The sequence below is a fragment of the Salvelinus alpinus genome, chromosome 4 (genome assembly GCF_045679555.1).
Source record: "Salvelinus alpinus chromosome 4, SLU_Salpinus.1, whole genome shotgun sequence".
NCBI lineage: Eukaryota > Metazoa > Chordata > Actinopteri > Salmoniformes > Salmonidae > Salvelinus > Salvelinus alpinus.
Window position 1 is genome coordinate 68,880,233 of NC_092089.1, and position 15,504 is coordinate 68,895,736.

General features: G+C 45.5%; 1 protein-coding gene across 1 annotated transcript in view; it reads left to right on the forward strand.

Annotated features, from left to right (window-relative positions):
* LOC139574257 (vascular endothelial growth factor receptor kdr-like) overlaps nucleotides 1-15,504 on the forward strand; it is a 68,798-nt gene that overhangs the window by 48,322 nt on the left and 4,972 nt on the right. The window contains exons 25-27 of the mRNA XM_071398663.1: nucleotides 304-403; nucleotides 4,191-4,296; nucleotides 14,421-14,542. Coding sequence (XP_071254764.1) covers nucleotides 304-403; nucleotides 4,191-4,296; nucleotides 14,421-14,542 — 328 coding nt within the window. The remainder of the gene's footprint in view (nucleotides 1-303; nucleotides 404-4,190; nucleotides 4,297-14,420; nucleotides 14,543-15,504) is intronic.

Here is a 15,504-nt window from a genome sequence, read left to right on the forward strand (position 1 = left end):
TGGCTTAGTGTATTACTGTTTTTATTTAGACTGAGCCAAGCGTGAATTAAAGTTATTAAAAAATATATCTTACCTCACCCCCGATATTCCAATTTCAGAATTATTCTAGCATTATCTCTAGATGTTATTCAATGTATAACATCATTGCCCATGTGTAAGGTCAATCAGTTGATTTTGAAGCAGTCTTAACTGAGTGTTTATGAAGCTTTCTTCTCTAATCTTTGTAAAGTATCCAATCCTCTCTGTGTGGGAGATTGAAGTGTCTGATAACCCTGCACTTCTCTCTCGCTCTCCCTTTCCCAGGTGCCTCTCCATATCCTGGCTTACACATCGACGAGGAGTTCTGCTGCCGACTGAAGGAAGGGACCAGGATGAGAGCTCCGGAATACTCCTCCTCTGAGATGTAAGGATCAAGCGATCTTTGCTTCTCCATTACTTAACATACAAACCCCATCTCATCATCTAACTCAGGCCAAAAAAAGCAATGCGCTTGCAGTTTGAAGAGTGGCCCAATGTCAGAAAGTTCATCATAAATGCTATAGCTCTCTTACCTCTTACCTGTGCATAGTACACTGAGCTCCCTTGGCTCTTGAAACTTGTAAAGAGCCCGAACCATGCCTCTCGTCATGTCTCCGTATCCCCCAACCTCTCCTGAAGGTAATTAGCTAACAGGAACTCTTGCTCAGAGCCACCCATTAAAGGGCAGTCAATAAATGCCTCCCATATTGATATAGTGAAAAAAGGCCTTGTATCTGCTCCTTCATTCGTGGGTGACAGGGCTTATAGGCATCGTGGGTAATCCAGCTCTGAATGTGGAGGAGAGACGGGAGCTGCTGATTGGCAGTTAACTGAGGGGGCTGCGGGTGGCAAGGTGCGGATTCATATTAAGACTGACATCGATGCGGCCGTATTAAGCCCAACACTAAAGGCTGGGGGAGTGTGGAGTGGCCAGGGGGGCAGCCAGACACAGGGCAAAAAGTGCCAAAGGGCGGGACACTCCCTCCCTTGTCCACACAAGGGGGCTCTGAAGCAGGGCAGAGGTGGACGCTGCTGCTGAAACAGAATATCTTTGGGGGAGTCTAGTGGGGTTTCTCCTGGCCCTGTGGTATCAGTGCTGTTTGTATAGCAGGGAGGTGGACTGGATAGGGAGAGCTAGGGTTGTTGTTGCCTTTAGGTGACTGGGTGGCTTCTCAGCAGGGAGCTCTGTCTGGGGCTCTCACTCACTGTCCCAGGCTGCAGCATATGTCTGAGTTTACAATAAGGACCTCTTGCTCTCACTTCCTGAGCTCTGCTCTTAATGTAGCTCACATTCAGGTGTGTGTGTGTGTGTGTGTGTGTGTGTGTGTGTGTGTGTGTGTGTGTGTGTGTGTGTGTGTGTGTGTGTGTGTGTGTGTGTGTGTGTGTGTGTGTGTGTGTGTGTGTGTGTGTGTGTGTGTGTGTGTGCATAGCGTTTGGTTTTCATTTGTGACAAAGCATGGTGGAGTCAAACTTCCTCTGTCTTATTCATTTGTAATTGATAAATGTTGTCCAGAATTGTTTTAAACATATTGTGCCAACTGGAACCAAATTAATGGATATATATATCACCAATACATTGGAGATGGTGATTGGAGATGACCAGCAAAATATGAACCAGACTGGAGTCTTAAGCCTATGTCACACAAAGCAATCTGGAGGCAATTTATGTTGCAAAAGTTGCATTTGGGTTGCTCTGAGGGTCACCCCCCTCAGAAATCTATCCTATTTCACGCAACTGACTGTATGCAATGTCCAATCAGTGTGCAGAAAAAGGTTTACGTCGACTCGTCATGTCGTTCCATTCAGGAACTCTGAACCAGTTGTCAGTGCTGCTAAACATTGCGACAAAAGAGAGAGACATGGCAAATGGGAAATGTATAAACAATTCCAGACACCATGGCTAGTCATGGTTTTGTACATGGTCTGGCAGTCAATAAATCCCAGACCTTTCAATGTCCAGTTTCAACTGAAATTGTCCAACATGAACTGCACTAGCTAGCTAGCTTAGCTCGTTGCTACCTTGGTTAGCTTGCTAGCTATCTTGGTAAAGCATGGTTGGCAAATAGGCAACATTTTGGCTAGCTGGCTAAATTGCACAGCCAGCATTTTGTCTATATATCGATGCTATTTAAATGACCAAACGTTTGGATAAAGAAATAATTTATGTAAACCATTATGTGACATTTGACAGGATTGGATGTTGAATGTAATTTCAATTGCATTTGAATTGCTTTGTGTATCAGCAAAGTTGCTTGAGATGTTGTCACTTGCAACTTGCATCTGCAACAGAAATTGCATCCACATTGCTTCATGTGACACAGGCCTTAGAGAGCGGGGACGCGAACAGAAGCAAATGTCAGCTCGGTGGATCCAGAGTCAGACCCACTGGTGCCAAGTTCCTCTCTCTAAGATCCCTCTCTAAGATACTTTCCATTCTGGTTCAAAGCAAAGCCTTCCATTGACAGAATGAAGATATAGAGAACACATGCTCATGCCAAGGAACCATGATGTAAACCTGCCTCTTGTCTGAGATAAACACAAGACCCGCTGATATCACTTTAAATGGCAAGCAGAGGAGCGGTACACACTCTAGTCTACAGGGGTAATACCCCGTCTCCAACACTTCTCCTCAGAGCCTCCCAGGCCTGACGTTGTTCAGGTGTGTGGGAGCCTGGGATCCAGAGGCTCTGACCCTGACCTTGATCCCATGGATAATGAAGGGGGCCAAGGGCCGGGCGATACAGGGCGGTATATCTACGCTGCTGCTGGTGCACCGGCTCATCAGGAATGTGACCCTAGGCTTAAAAGATTGAAAGTTCCTCCATCAGCCCAACGGCGATCTGATGCATCCTCAAGAATGCTCCTCAAGATGCGGGAATAGAGAAAAACGGATGTCCAGCTCCCAACATCCCACAGCTGTCCTGCCAGAAGAGAGTAGTGGACTAAGGAATTGCGACCACCACAATGGCCCCCCTCAACAAAGTATTGCCTGAGGAGACAGAAGAGGGGGAACCAATTTATTCCCCTTACACAGCAGAGAGGAAGCTGGGTTGAAATTGTGCGACCGTACATTGCTGTCTACATCCCCTCCTCTTGATGAGTGGCCCATGGTGGTCTGCTCTGGGCTTCCATCCTGTCACTGTGAGGATGTTAGGAGTCCCTCCACCTGGCCAAGGTCACTCATTAACATGGGAATCACAGCCCAGCAACTCGGTCGTTTCTCCAGCCAATCTCCACTCCCCCGAGAGGAGAGGAGAAGTCTTGTCAAGCCACGGTCTAGGTTCCCTGAATGCAAACACAGATGGAGAGGGCAAAAGACGGAGGATGTAATGAACCATCTGCTTTTTACTGGAATTTTCTCCAAACTCCAAATTGACTCAATCTGGTGCCAATCAGAGGAACATAATGGAGCTAATGGGCACCTGGCTCTGTTTACGTAAGGGCCTCTGTGTTTGGAGGCCGCGCTCCGTAGTAAGAAACAGGCTAGGGATCCATCATCACCCCTGACTGTAGGGTTTGATTTAAACAGCAGCCTGCACTCCATCTCTGAATTCCTCCACGGCCGGGTCCGGCCGTTATTACAGGCCACTGCTGCAGTGGAAACACAGCGCATAACGGCCCTGAGTCTTCCCATATGGGCAGCGAGGCTGACAGCTCGTCAAAGACCAGAGGGGGGCTCTGAGCATTCCTAATGTTCACACCAAGACCTAGAGGGAATGAGATACAGCCCCAGAGACCAGATTATCCTTGGAAAATGAAATATTGGATATATGAGTATTTTAGATGACAGTTGATTTGGGTGGAAGCCAGCTACAGGTCATCTCTGGTGTCAGTCAGCCTCCACACACACAGGGTCTGTCTGGTGGAGTGCAGGTTGTTGCTAAAGTCAAAGCACTCCTGGTTGTAAAAGATTGAATGCTATTTGTCTTTTGGGTAAAGGTCTGCTTCTCACCAAAGCACAGCGGAGTGAAACCTAGCAGTTCATGGCCATCTGCATTGGGCTAAGTTCATCACCATCAGGCAGGGGTCATTACCAACCCATATAGATTTCTACGATTACCATATTATAACCATCATTTATTTGTATATTGCTCAACATAGCTGTACAGTGTCTGTGTTATCAGAATGTGAATATGAGCCAGCATAATGACATGATGTGTATTTCTCCTCAGATACCAGACCATGTTGGACTGCTGGCAGGGCGAGTCAGGAGACCGGCCAACCTTCACTGAGCTGGTGGAGAGACTAGGAGACCTGCTACAGGCCAGTGTACAGCAGGTAAGATCCTCATGGCTTTGTTTTAATACTTTAAAATCTATTCCTTCTGCCCGTGAGGTTATCACTAGTCTGAAATGACTGAATAGGTGAAGGTGGTGGTGAAGACCAGGTTCAAGGTGATCTGGAGATCAGAGGTCAGCAGAGTTGTGGACAGGGCCTTGCCCAGGGGTGAAAGTAGATGTAATATCTGACAGGTACAGGACCTCCAATATGGGTGTGCACTAAACATTTTGAATGGGCCTAATAGTAAACGCATGTCATTTAGAGCTAGAATCCTTAGTTGCTACATCCATTTTTGGACGTAATGATATACAGCGCATTCGGAAAGTATTCAGACCCCTTGACTTTTTCCACATTTTGTTACATTACAGCCTTATTCTAAAATGTATTAAATCGTTTTCCCCCTCATGAAATCTACCATTTTTGCAAATTTATACAAAAATACAAAACTGAAATATTACATTTACGTAAGTACTCAGACCCTTTAATCAGTACTTTGTTGAAGCACCTTTGGCAGCGATTACAGCCTCTAGTCTTCTTGGGTATGACGCTGCAAGCTTGGCACACTGGTATTTGGGTAGTGTGATAGAAAAGGTACATATTTACCTGATTTGTTTGATATTAATAGTTAGCAATTAATACTTAACAAATAGGATGATATTTCTGTCCTGTTAGTGTCTGTGTTTTATGATATCCACTCTAGTTCCCTGCAGCTAATCTGGGCGTACGGTCACTGGAGGTGGCTTGAGCTGAAAAATGAGTCAAAGACTGCATTACGTAGACAAGAATGTGTTTTACTAGAGATAGCTTAGGAGTAGAACAATCCCTCATTGTCTCAAAATCATCCTTGCATCTGGGAAACTAAGCCAGGGTGGGGTTAAGACAACAACCCACGTGCAGATAACGACAGGATGAACCCAGAGTGGCTTATGATGGTCCTTGGTCTGCATGAGGGGGGTTGAACCAACTATGGCTGAGCATTGTTAGTGTCAGCTATATAAAGTACTCTGCATTTGTGTGAAGGTTAGGTTACTCGGTCCTACACTCAAGGGTGGGGGGGTCGACCAGCCTCATTATTGCAATAATTAATCAATATTAAATAAGATGATTGTTTGACAAAATGACCAAGTCTTTCTCAGTACTGAATTTCCACAACAGGAGTTTGTCCAATTCTTTTCTGCAAATCCTCTCAAGCTCTGTCAGGTTGGATGGGGAGCGTCGCGGCGCAGCTATTTTCAGGTCTCTCCAGAGATGTTAGATTGGGTTCAAGTCCGGGCTCTGGCTGGGCCACTCAAGGACATTCAGAGACTGTTCCCGAAGCCACTCCTGTGTTGTCTTGGCTGTGTGCTTAGGGTTGTTGTCCTGTTGGAAGGTGAACCTTCGCCCCAGTCTGAGATCTTGAGTGCTCCAGGTTTTCATCAAGGATCTCTCTGTACATTGCTCCGTTCATTTTTCCCTCAATCCTGACTACTCTCCCAGTCCCTGCTGCTGAAAAACATCCCAACAGCATGATGCTGCTACCACCACCATGCTTCACCGTAGGGATGGTGCCAGGTTTCCTCCAGACGTGACGCTTGGTATTCAGGCCAAAGAGGTCAATATTGGTTTCATCAGACCAGAGAATCTTGTTTGTGATGGTCTGAGAGTCCTTTAGGTTCCTTTCGGCAAACTCCAAGCGGGCTGTAATGTGCCTTTTACTGAGGTGTGGCTTCCGTCTGGCCACTCTACCATAAAGGCCTGATTGGTGGGGTGCTGCAAAGATGGTTGTCTTTCTGGAAGGTTCTCCCATCTCCACAGAGGAACTCTGGAGATCTGTCAGAGTTTGACACAATGCTTGACACAATGCTGTCTCGGAGCTCTACTGACAATTCCTTCGACCTCATGGCTTTGTTTTTGCTCTGACATGCTTTGTCAACTGTGGGACCTTATATAAACAGATGTGTGCCTTTCCAAATCATGTCAAATCAATTGAATTTACCACAGGTGGACTACAATCAAATTTTAGAAACATCTCAATGATGAGCAATGGAAACAGGATGCACCTGATTTTTTTATTATATATACATTTTAGAATAAGGCTGTAATGTAACAAAATGTGGAAAAAGTCAAGGGGTCTGAATACTTTTTGAATGCACTGTATACGTATTGATTCTTGAAGAATATAACTTATAAATGCCTCATGAGCTTAGTTCAACTGTCGTACCCCATCAGCATCCAAAATATAACTTTATACGTTTGTAAACAATGTAAATGTAAGCAAACACTGTATAGCCTCAAAACATGGTTCAAACTATGAGGCGGGTGAACCACTTTGTTATTGTTTCAATTTAGGATTCTAGCTTCAACTGTAAAAATGTATTACCTTTTAATGTGGCATGAACAGGACCAGGCATGATGTTTTTGTCTGATTGTCAAACAAATCGTTTAAAAAAGTATGCTACCTGCGCACGTTTGTGTACTTTAAGAGAATTACAGCATCTAAAACACTGCACTGTGCACCTGCGGTTTGATGAGAGACGTCTATTAAAACACCAACAATGTTAATAACATTCACCGATTGTCATTAGGCACCCTCTTGTTGCTTAAATTGATTGATGTGTCCACTGCTGTCCGTGTGGTCTTGGTCCCGGCCAGTCATCTTTACCTTGGCAAAATGTTAGTGTTCACATGGAACCACACCTCATTTTGGATCGTATACCACCCGTCTATTGGCACATTGTTCATGCGGTTGATAAATTATGGTGTAATAGCTTACAGTTTTCTTGCAATCTTGGTTTTCATTATTGTGATAGGCTCATGTTTTACCGGTATGGCATACCCCCACTTTTAATTTTCCTGGTACTCTGTACCGGCTTACTTTCACCCCTCGCCTTGCCTCGTCTAAGTGCACAATGCTCTGGCCTTGCCTCATCTAAGTGCACTATGCTCTGGCCTTGCCTCATCTAAGTGCACTGTGCTCTGGCCTTGCCTCATCTAAGTGCACTATGCTCTGGCCTTGCCTCATCTAAGTGCACAATGCTCTGGCCTTGCCTCATCTAAGTGCACTATGCTCTGGCCTTGCCTCATCTAAGTGCACTATGCTCTGGCCTTGTCTCATCTAAGGGCACTATACTCTGGCCTTGCCTCATCTAAGTGCACTATGCTCTGGCCTTGCCTCATCTAAGTGCACTATGCTCTGGCCTTGCCTCATCTAAGTGCACTATACTCTGGCCTTTCCTCATCTAAGGGCACTAGCCTTGCCTCATCTAAGTGCACTATGCTCTGGCCTTGCCTCATCAAAGGGCTCTATACTCTGGCCTTGTCTCATCTAAGGGCACTATGCTCTGGCCTTGTCTCATCTAAGGGCACTATACTCTGGCCTTGCCTCATCTAAGTGCACTATGCTCTGGCCTTGCCTCATCTAAGGGCACTATGCTCTAGCCTTGTCTCATCTAAGGGCACTATGCTCTGGCCTTGTCTCATCTAAGGGCACTATGCTCTGGCCTTGCCTCATCTAAGTGCACTATACTCTGGCCTTTCCTCATCTAAGGGCACTAGCCTTGCCTCATCTAAGTGCACTATGCTCTGGCCTTGCCTCATCTAAGTGCACTATACTCTGGCCTTGCCTCGTCTAAGGGCACTATACTCTGGCCTTGCCTCATCTAAGTGCACTATGCTCTGGCCTTGCCTCATCAAAGGGCACTATACTCTGGCCTTGCCTCATCTAAGGGCACTAGCCTTGCCTCATCTAAGTGCTCTATGCTCTGGCCTTGCCTCATCTAAGGGCACTATACTCTGGCCTCGCCTCATCTAAAGGCACTATGCTCTGGCCTTGCCTCATCTAAGGGCACTATGCTCTGGCCTTGCCTCATCTAAGTGCACTATGCTCTGGCCTTGCCTCATCTAAGTGCATTATGCTCTGGCCTCACCTCATCTAAGGGCACTATACTCTGGCCTTGCCTCATCTAAGTGCACTATGCTCATAAGGCTTGTATGACTTACTGTGTTTTATATGCTTTGCTTCTGTCCAGTAAAACTAAGTGCGGTGGAGCACATTTGCGTATAACCTATGCTCCTCACGGAGTAAAAGGGTTTAGGTAAGTAAGTCAAGTTTAGACAAAGTGCCTAAAACTACTTCCATGTGGGGGAAGCCACGACACAGATAAAGAGCCACTGAACACGCCGATTGGCACGTGTGTTTTTCTGTTGCTCATTAGACATTTTTATTTCAGTCTTGGAGGTGTGTTTCCTGACTGATTCCGCGTTTGGTTAATGATGTTTGTACCCAATGAGACACTGTAGACGCAGAAGCCTATTTTACTTCCTCAAAATCCACAGAATGAATCTAAGGTAACTCAAAACATTTGTCATTAATTTTGCCGTTTTATCCGAGGATGTTTAAGTTGCACAATTTTACATCCAACTAAGGTATTTGGTGCAGTATTTCTCATGTTAATGTTTTTTTGTCTCATGTAAACAAAGTCGGGCTGTTGGGCAGGCCTGACTCACTGTCTATGCTATTGGATAGAGAGGAATCACTGCAGCTGTTCACCCCATGTTAGTGGGCAAGTAGACATCGTCAAATCAAAACCCAACCTTCATTTCCCGGTGTGACTCACAGATGTTCCAAACTCAGTTTAAGACGAGACTGACTCTATGACCAAAATTAACCTATTTACACTTTGTAGTCAATTTTGACACTAGAATAAATATTTCTTAATCATATCGATACCACGTAGGCCATTTACAAAGGGATTTGTTGCTATTTAAAGGCAGCCTCTCTTTAAGGACTCCAGCCACATTGTCCTTAGGAAACTACTTAACAATTCAATTAGTCACTGGGGTCTGGCCCAGGGGTGTGGTCACAGTAATTGGGAGGGGAAGTCACACTCAACAACCCCCCCCCCCCCCTGGTTTTGTGGTAGTGGAATGACAAGAAGATATTGAGAAAGAGGAATGGAATCAAACAGTGGTGTAGTGGTGCCTAGAGAAGTGAGTGTACTCTAATTTTGACCATTATTTTTCAAGAGCACTGTGTGACTTAAACTTTCAATGACTTAAAATGATAAATCCCATATTGGTCTTTCACAGTCAGGCCTACCCAAGCTGTACTGTGCAACTAGGCTAATAGTAGGCCTACTATTGAAATACTGTAGATAAATGAGGCTGTCAACTGAGTCCCTCTTTTTAAATTGAAAAACAACTAAATTAGATGTCCCAACAATGATTGATATTTGAGTGTATTTGCCCTTTAATTCAACTGCGCAGGCTTCTAGCACTATTGTTTGGTTAGCGGTGTTTGTGTAGAACACATGAGGTGGAGTTTGTGTAACAGTGTTGCTTCTGTCCCTCTCCTCATCCCAAACCGGGGCTCGAACCAGGGAGCCTCTGAACACGTCATCAACTGCCTTCCACTAAGCATCGTTACCTATCACTCCACTGAAAGCCGTGGCCCTTGCAAAGCAAGGGAAACAGCTCCTTCAAGGTCTCAGGGCATGGATAGACGTCCAATTTCGAAGTCAATCTTGAACGACCCGGCTGCATTTTAGAACAGTGTTTTCCGCAAATTGCATTTTGGAACATTTGCGTGTAGGCCTACCACCGCGTGCACATTGCTGAGCTTTAAAATGTGTTTATCAACATTTTAAGCTAAACATTCAGATCCGTTCTATCAGCCTTATTAATTGATACGGCGTATACCTCCACTTCACTACTTTGATATGAATCAATGCTCAATGCCCACAACAAAATTGGAGGTACACGGTATATACCTCTGTATACCCTCCACTACACCACTGGAATCAAGACAGGGAGAAGGAAAGCAGCAACTGTGTCTGCTGATGGAAAATTGACTGTTTCCCCTGCGAACACAAAACTAAACGGTCCCATCAAGTCCTAATAATTCCAAAAACTTAAAGAGTTTAAAAGACAGTCAAAAACACAGCCACAGAGAGTGGGGATTGTAAAGAGATAAGAGATGACAGCAGACCAGACCTCACATGTCACATAAAACCGCAGTATAGAAATGCTTTATAACATAACAGATTGCTCTCGCTGAGAACCAACCGTGTGGGATCCCATCCTGACTAGACAGAAAATAGCCGCACAGTAAGGATTTCAACCCTTCCATTAAGCTACAGTTGAAGTCGTAAGTTTACATACACTTCGGTTGGAGTCATTAAAACACGTTTTTCAACCACTCCGCAAATTTCTTGTTAACAAACTATAGTTTTAGCAAGTCGGTTAGGACATCTACTTTGTGCATGACACAAGTCATTTTTCCAACAATTGTTTACAGACAGATTATTTCACTCATAATTCACTGTATCAGAATTCCAGTGGGTCAGAAGTTTACATACACTAAGTTGACTGTGCCTTTTAAACAGCTTGGAAAATTCCAGAAAATTATGTAATGGCTTTAGAAGCTTCTGATAGGCTAAATGACATAATTTGAGTCAATTGGAGGTGTACCTTTCATGGCCTACCTTCAAACTCAGTGCCTCTTTGCTTGACATCATGGGAAAATCAAAAGAAATCAGCCAAGACCTCAGAAAAACAACCAAGGATGAACAAGTCTTGTTCATCCTTGGGAGCAATTTCCAAACGCCTGAAGGTACCACGTTCATCTGTACAAACAATAGCACGCAAGTATAAACACCATGGGACCACCCAGCCGTCATACCGCTCAGGAAGGAGACACGTTCTGTCTCCTGGAGATGAACGTACTTTGGTGCGAAAAGTGCAAATCATTCCCAGAACAACAGCAAAGGACCTTGTGAAGATGCTGGAGGAAACAGGTACAAAGGTATCTATATACACAGTAAAACGAGTCCTATATCGACATAACTTGAAAGGCCGCTCAGCAAAGAAGGAGCCACTGCTCCAAAACCGCCATAAAAAACCCAGACTACGGTTTGCAACTGCACATGGGGACAAAGATCGTACTTTTTGGAGAAATGTCCTCTGATCTGATGAAACAAAAATAGAACTGTTTGGCCATGATGATCATCGTTATGTTTGGAGGAAAAAGGGGGAGGCTTGCAAGCCAAAGAACACCATCCCAACCGTGAAGCACAGGGGTGGCAGCATCATGTTGTGGGGGTGCTTTGCTGCAGGAGGGACTGGTGCACTTCACAAAATAGATGGCACCATGAGGGTGTAACGGTTCTCGTCCTCTTCGTCTGAGGAGGAGTAGGAAATATCGGACCAATGTGCAGCGTGGTAAGTGTCCATAATGAGATGTTTAATAAATCAACTGAACACTGAACAAAAATAACAAAAGCACAAACAACCGAAACAGTTCTGTATGGTGAAACACAGACACAGAAAATAACTACCCACAACCCATAGTGGGAAAACAGGCTACCTAAGTATGATTCTCAATCAGAGACAACGATCGACACCTGCCTCTGATTGAGAACCATACTAGGCCAAACACATAGAAATATAACGTATAGAACAAAACATAGAAAAACAACATAGAATGCCCACCCCAACTCACGCCCTGACCAAACTAAAATAAAGACATAAAAAAGGAACTAAGGTCAGAACGTGACAGTACCCCCCACCCCAAAGGTGCGGACTCCGGCCGCAAAACCTGAACCTATAGGGGAGGGTCTGGGTGGGCATTTACCGCGGTGCACATTGGTCCGATATTTCCTACTCCTCCTCAGGCGAAGAGGACGAGAACCGTTACAGAACTACCCACCAAACAAGGACCAAGCAGCGTGAAAGGGAGGAACAGCACTTGGTGGAAAAATGGACCCAGGAGAGGGATGAGTGGGTAACAACCTGGGAGGAAATAGAGAGGTGGTCGATCGATCCAGGGAGAGTGCCAGAGCCCGCCTGGGATTCAATGGAACAGTGCGAGGAGGGATACAGGAGAATGGAGGAACGGCGACGATATAAAGGTACGGGGATAGCACGGAAGCCCAAGATTTTTGGGGGGGGGGACACGAGGAGATTGGCTGAGTCAGGTAGGAGACCTGAGCCAACTCCTCGTGCTTACCGTGGGGAGCGTGTAACTGGTCAGGCACCGTGTTATGCAGAGATGCGCACAGTGTCTCCAGAATGAGCATCCAGCCAGGAAGGAGGGTGCCGGCTCAGCGATCCTGGTCTCCAGTGTACCTCCTTGGACCAGGATATCCTGCGCCGGTTTTGCGTACTGTGTCTCCGGTGAGTCTGCACAGCCCAGTACGTCCTGTGCAGGGCGAAAATAAACATTCAGCCAGGACGGGTTGTGTCAGCTATACACTCTAGACCTCCAGTGCGTCTCCACGGTCCCGTGTATCCTGTTCCTCCTCCCTGCACTCGCCCTGAGGTGCGTGTCCCCAGCCCGGTACCACCAGTTACGGCACCACGCACCAGGCCTACAGTACGCCTCCAGGGTCCAGTATGCCCTGTTCCTCCTCCCCGCACTCGCTCTGAGGTGCGTGTCCCCAGCCCGGTACCACGCACCAGGCCTACAGTGCGCCTCCAGGGTCCAGTATGCCCTGTTCCTCCTTCCCGCACTCGCCCTGAGGTGCGTGTCCCCAGCCCGGTATTACCAGTTTCGGCGCCACGCACCAGGCCTACAGTGCGCCTCCAGGGTCCAGTATGCCCTTTTCCTGCTCCTCGCACTCGCCCTGAGGTGCGTGTCCTCAGCCCGGTACCACCAGTTCAGGGACCACGCACCAGGCCTACAGTGCGCCTCGGCAGTCCAGAGCCGCCCGTCAGTCAGGAGCCGCACCCGAGCCGCCGCCGTGAAGGCCCACCCGGACCCTCCCCTTTAGAGTCAGGTTTTTGCGGCCGGAGTCCGCACCTTTGGGGGGGGGGGGGTACTGTCACGCCCTGACCTTAGTATTCTTTGTTTTCTTTATTATTTTGGTTAGGTCAGGGTGTGACGAGGGTGGTATGTGTGTTTTTGTCTTGTCTAGGGTTTTGGTATGTCTAGGTGTGTGTGTGTAGTCTAGGCATTATGTAGGTCTATGGTGGCCTGGATTGGTTCCCAATCAGAGGCAGCTGTGTATCCTATTTAGGTTGCCATTTTCCAGTTTGGTTTGTGGGTTATTGTCTATGTGAAGTTGCATGTATGCACTCTTTGTTAATCGCAGTCACGTTCGTTTTGTTATTTTGTTAGTTTGTTTAGTCGTCTTCGTGTTTAGTCGTCTTGTATTAAAAATATGTCTTCACGCTGCGCTTTGGTCTCCTCACTACGACGTTCGTGACAGAGGGAGGAAAATGATGTGGATATATTGAAGCAACATCTCAAGACATCAGGCAGGAAATTAAAGCTTGGTTGCAAATGGGTCTTCCAAATGGACAATGACCCCAAGCATACTTCCAAAGTTGTGGCGAAATGGCTTAAGGACAACAAAATCAAGGTATTGGAGTGGCTATCACAAAGCCCTGACCTCAATCTCATAGAACATTTGTGAGCAGAACTGAAAAAGTGTGTGCGAGCAAGGAGGCCTACAAACCTGACTCAGTTACACCAGCTCTGTCAGGAGGAATGGGCCAAAATTCATCCAACTTATTGTGGGAAGCTTGTGGAAGGCTACCCAAAATGTTTGACCCAAGTTAAACAATTTAAAAGCAATGCTACCAAATACTAATTGAGTGTATGTAAACTTCTGACCCACTGGGAATGTGATGAAAGTGGGAATAACGCACTGGGAATAAATCATTCTCTCTACTCTTATTCTGACATTTCACATCTTAAAATAAAGTGGTGATCCTAACTGACCTAATACAGGGAATTTTTACCAGGATTAAATGTCAGGAATTGTGAAAAAATGAGTTTAAATGTATTTGGCTAAGGTATGTAAACTTCCGACTTCAACTGTAGGTCTGTTACTTACAGACAGACTCAGTCCTTCACTGGCCAGTCAGTGAGGTTGTCTCTACCAACATCATCACACTGCTCCATCTGTGGCCCTCAGGCATTCCACATTTTATTTATTAGGCGTGACCTTTGGGTTCTTTGGCAACATTCCCTGCTTGTCTGCAGGCCCTGAATGGATGTTTGTGTAGCACACGGACAGTATTATGCTCAAATCTCAAAAGGCTTCACACACTTATCACATACATGTGTTTTCCGTCATGCTATGATAGTTGTTAGCTAGGCCTCTGGTCTGATATGTTGTGGTCTCTTTCTTTCCGTTCAGGAGGGCAAGCATTACATCCCTATAGCAGCCCTACTGTCCAAGGAGGGAGACCCCTCCAACACGGCCCGGTCAGAGGAGACCAACACCAGGCCGCTCTCTCACCGCGACTCAGGGAGCACCTGGTAAGAAACAGGAGTCTGTCAGCTGGCCAGTCACTACACTACATTACCCAGCTATATTACCCTCAACCTAACAGAGAGATATTACCCTGAACCTAACAGAGAGATATTACCCTGAACCTAACATGGAGATCACACAGACACCTGTGGCTCACAACACTATTGAATAAGCTCTCTCACATTTTATAGCATTTCAGTTTAGTTGAAGATTTCTGCCATAAGTCTATGTACATTATATAACATTTAATAGAGACACTTCAGCAGTGAAATGTAATGTCTCCTTGGGCGTCTTGGCTTAACGGAACGTTTATCTCTCTTTAAATATGTGTTATCTTAAATGTACTGAATGTTAAAGCTACAATATGTACATTTTTGGGCAACCCTACCAAAGTTCACATAGAAATGTGAGTTATAGATCTGTCATTCGTGGTTAAAGCACGTCTAAGAAGCTGTGGATATGTTCTATGTGCGCTATTTCTATGCTTCCCGTTAAGTTTCGTTTTTGCGTCTTTTACTTTCAGTTTGGTACACCAGCTTCAGACAGCTGAAAATACAATATTTTTAGTTATGGAAAATATATTTCACAGTGGTTTAGCTGGTACAATGATTCTCTACACTGTACTTGCTTGTTTTGGCACATCAACTGATATTAGGCGAACTATTAGAATTTTAGCAACTAGGAAATGTCAGAGTGATTTCTGCATATTGTGCCTTTAAAATAACAACCAATCATTTCAATACATTGTTCAAAGCACACACCATTTTCTTAACATATGCTTTGCTTGGCGGTTCGGCTACTTACTCTTAAAGAAGTTCATGTAGATCTAGTTGAGGACAGTGAAAGACCTGATTAAGGTTGAGATAAGAACTATATACATTGGCAGTGAGATGTTGAGGGAGCCCAAAGCATTATGGCCCCTTCAAGGAATTTCCTCCCAAACCATAGACCCTGCTTTAGGGTTTAG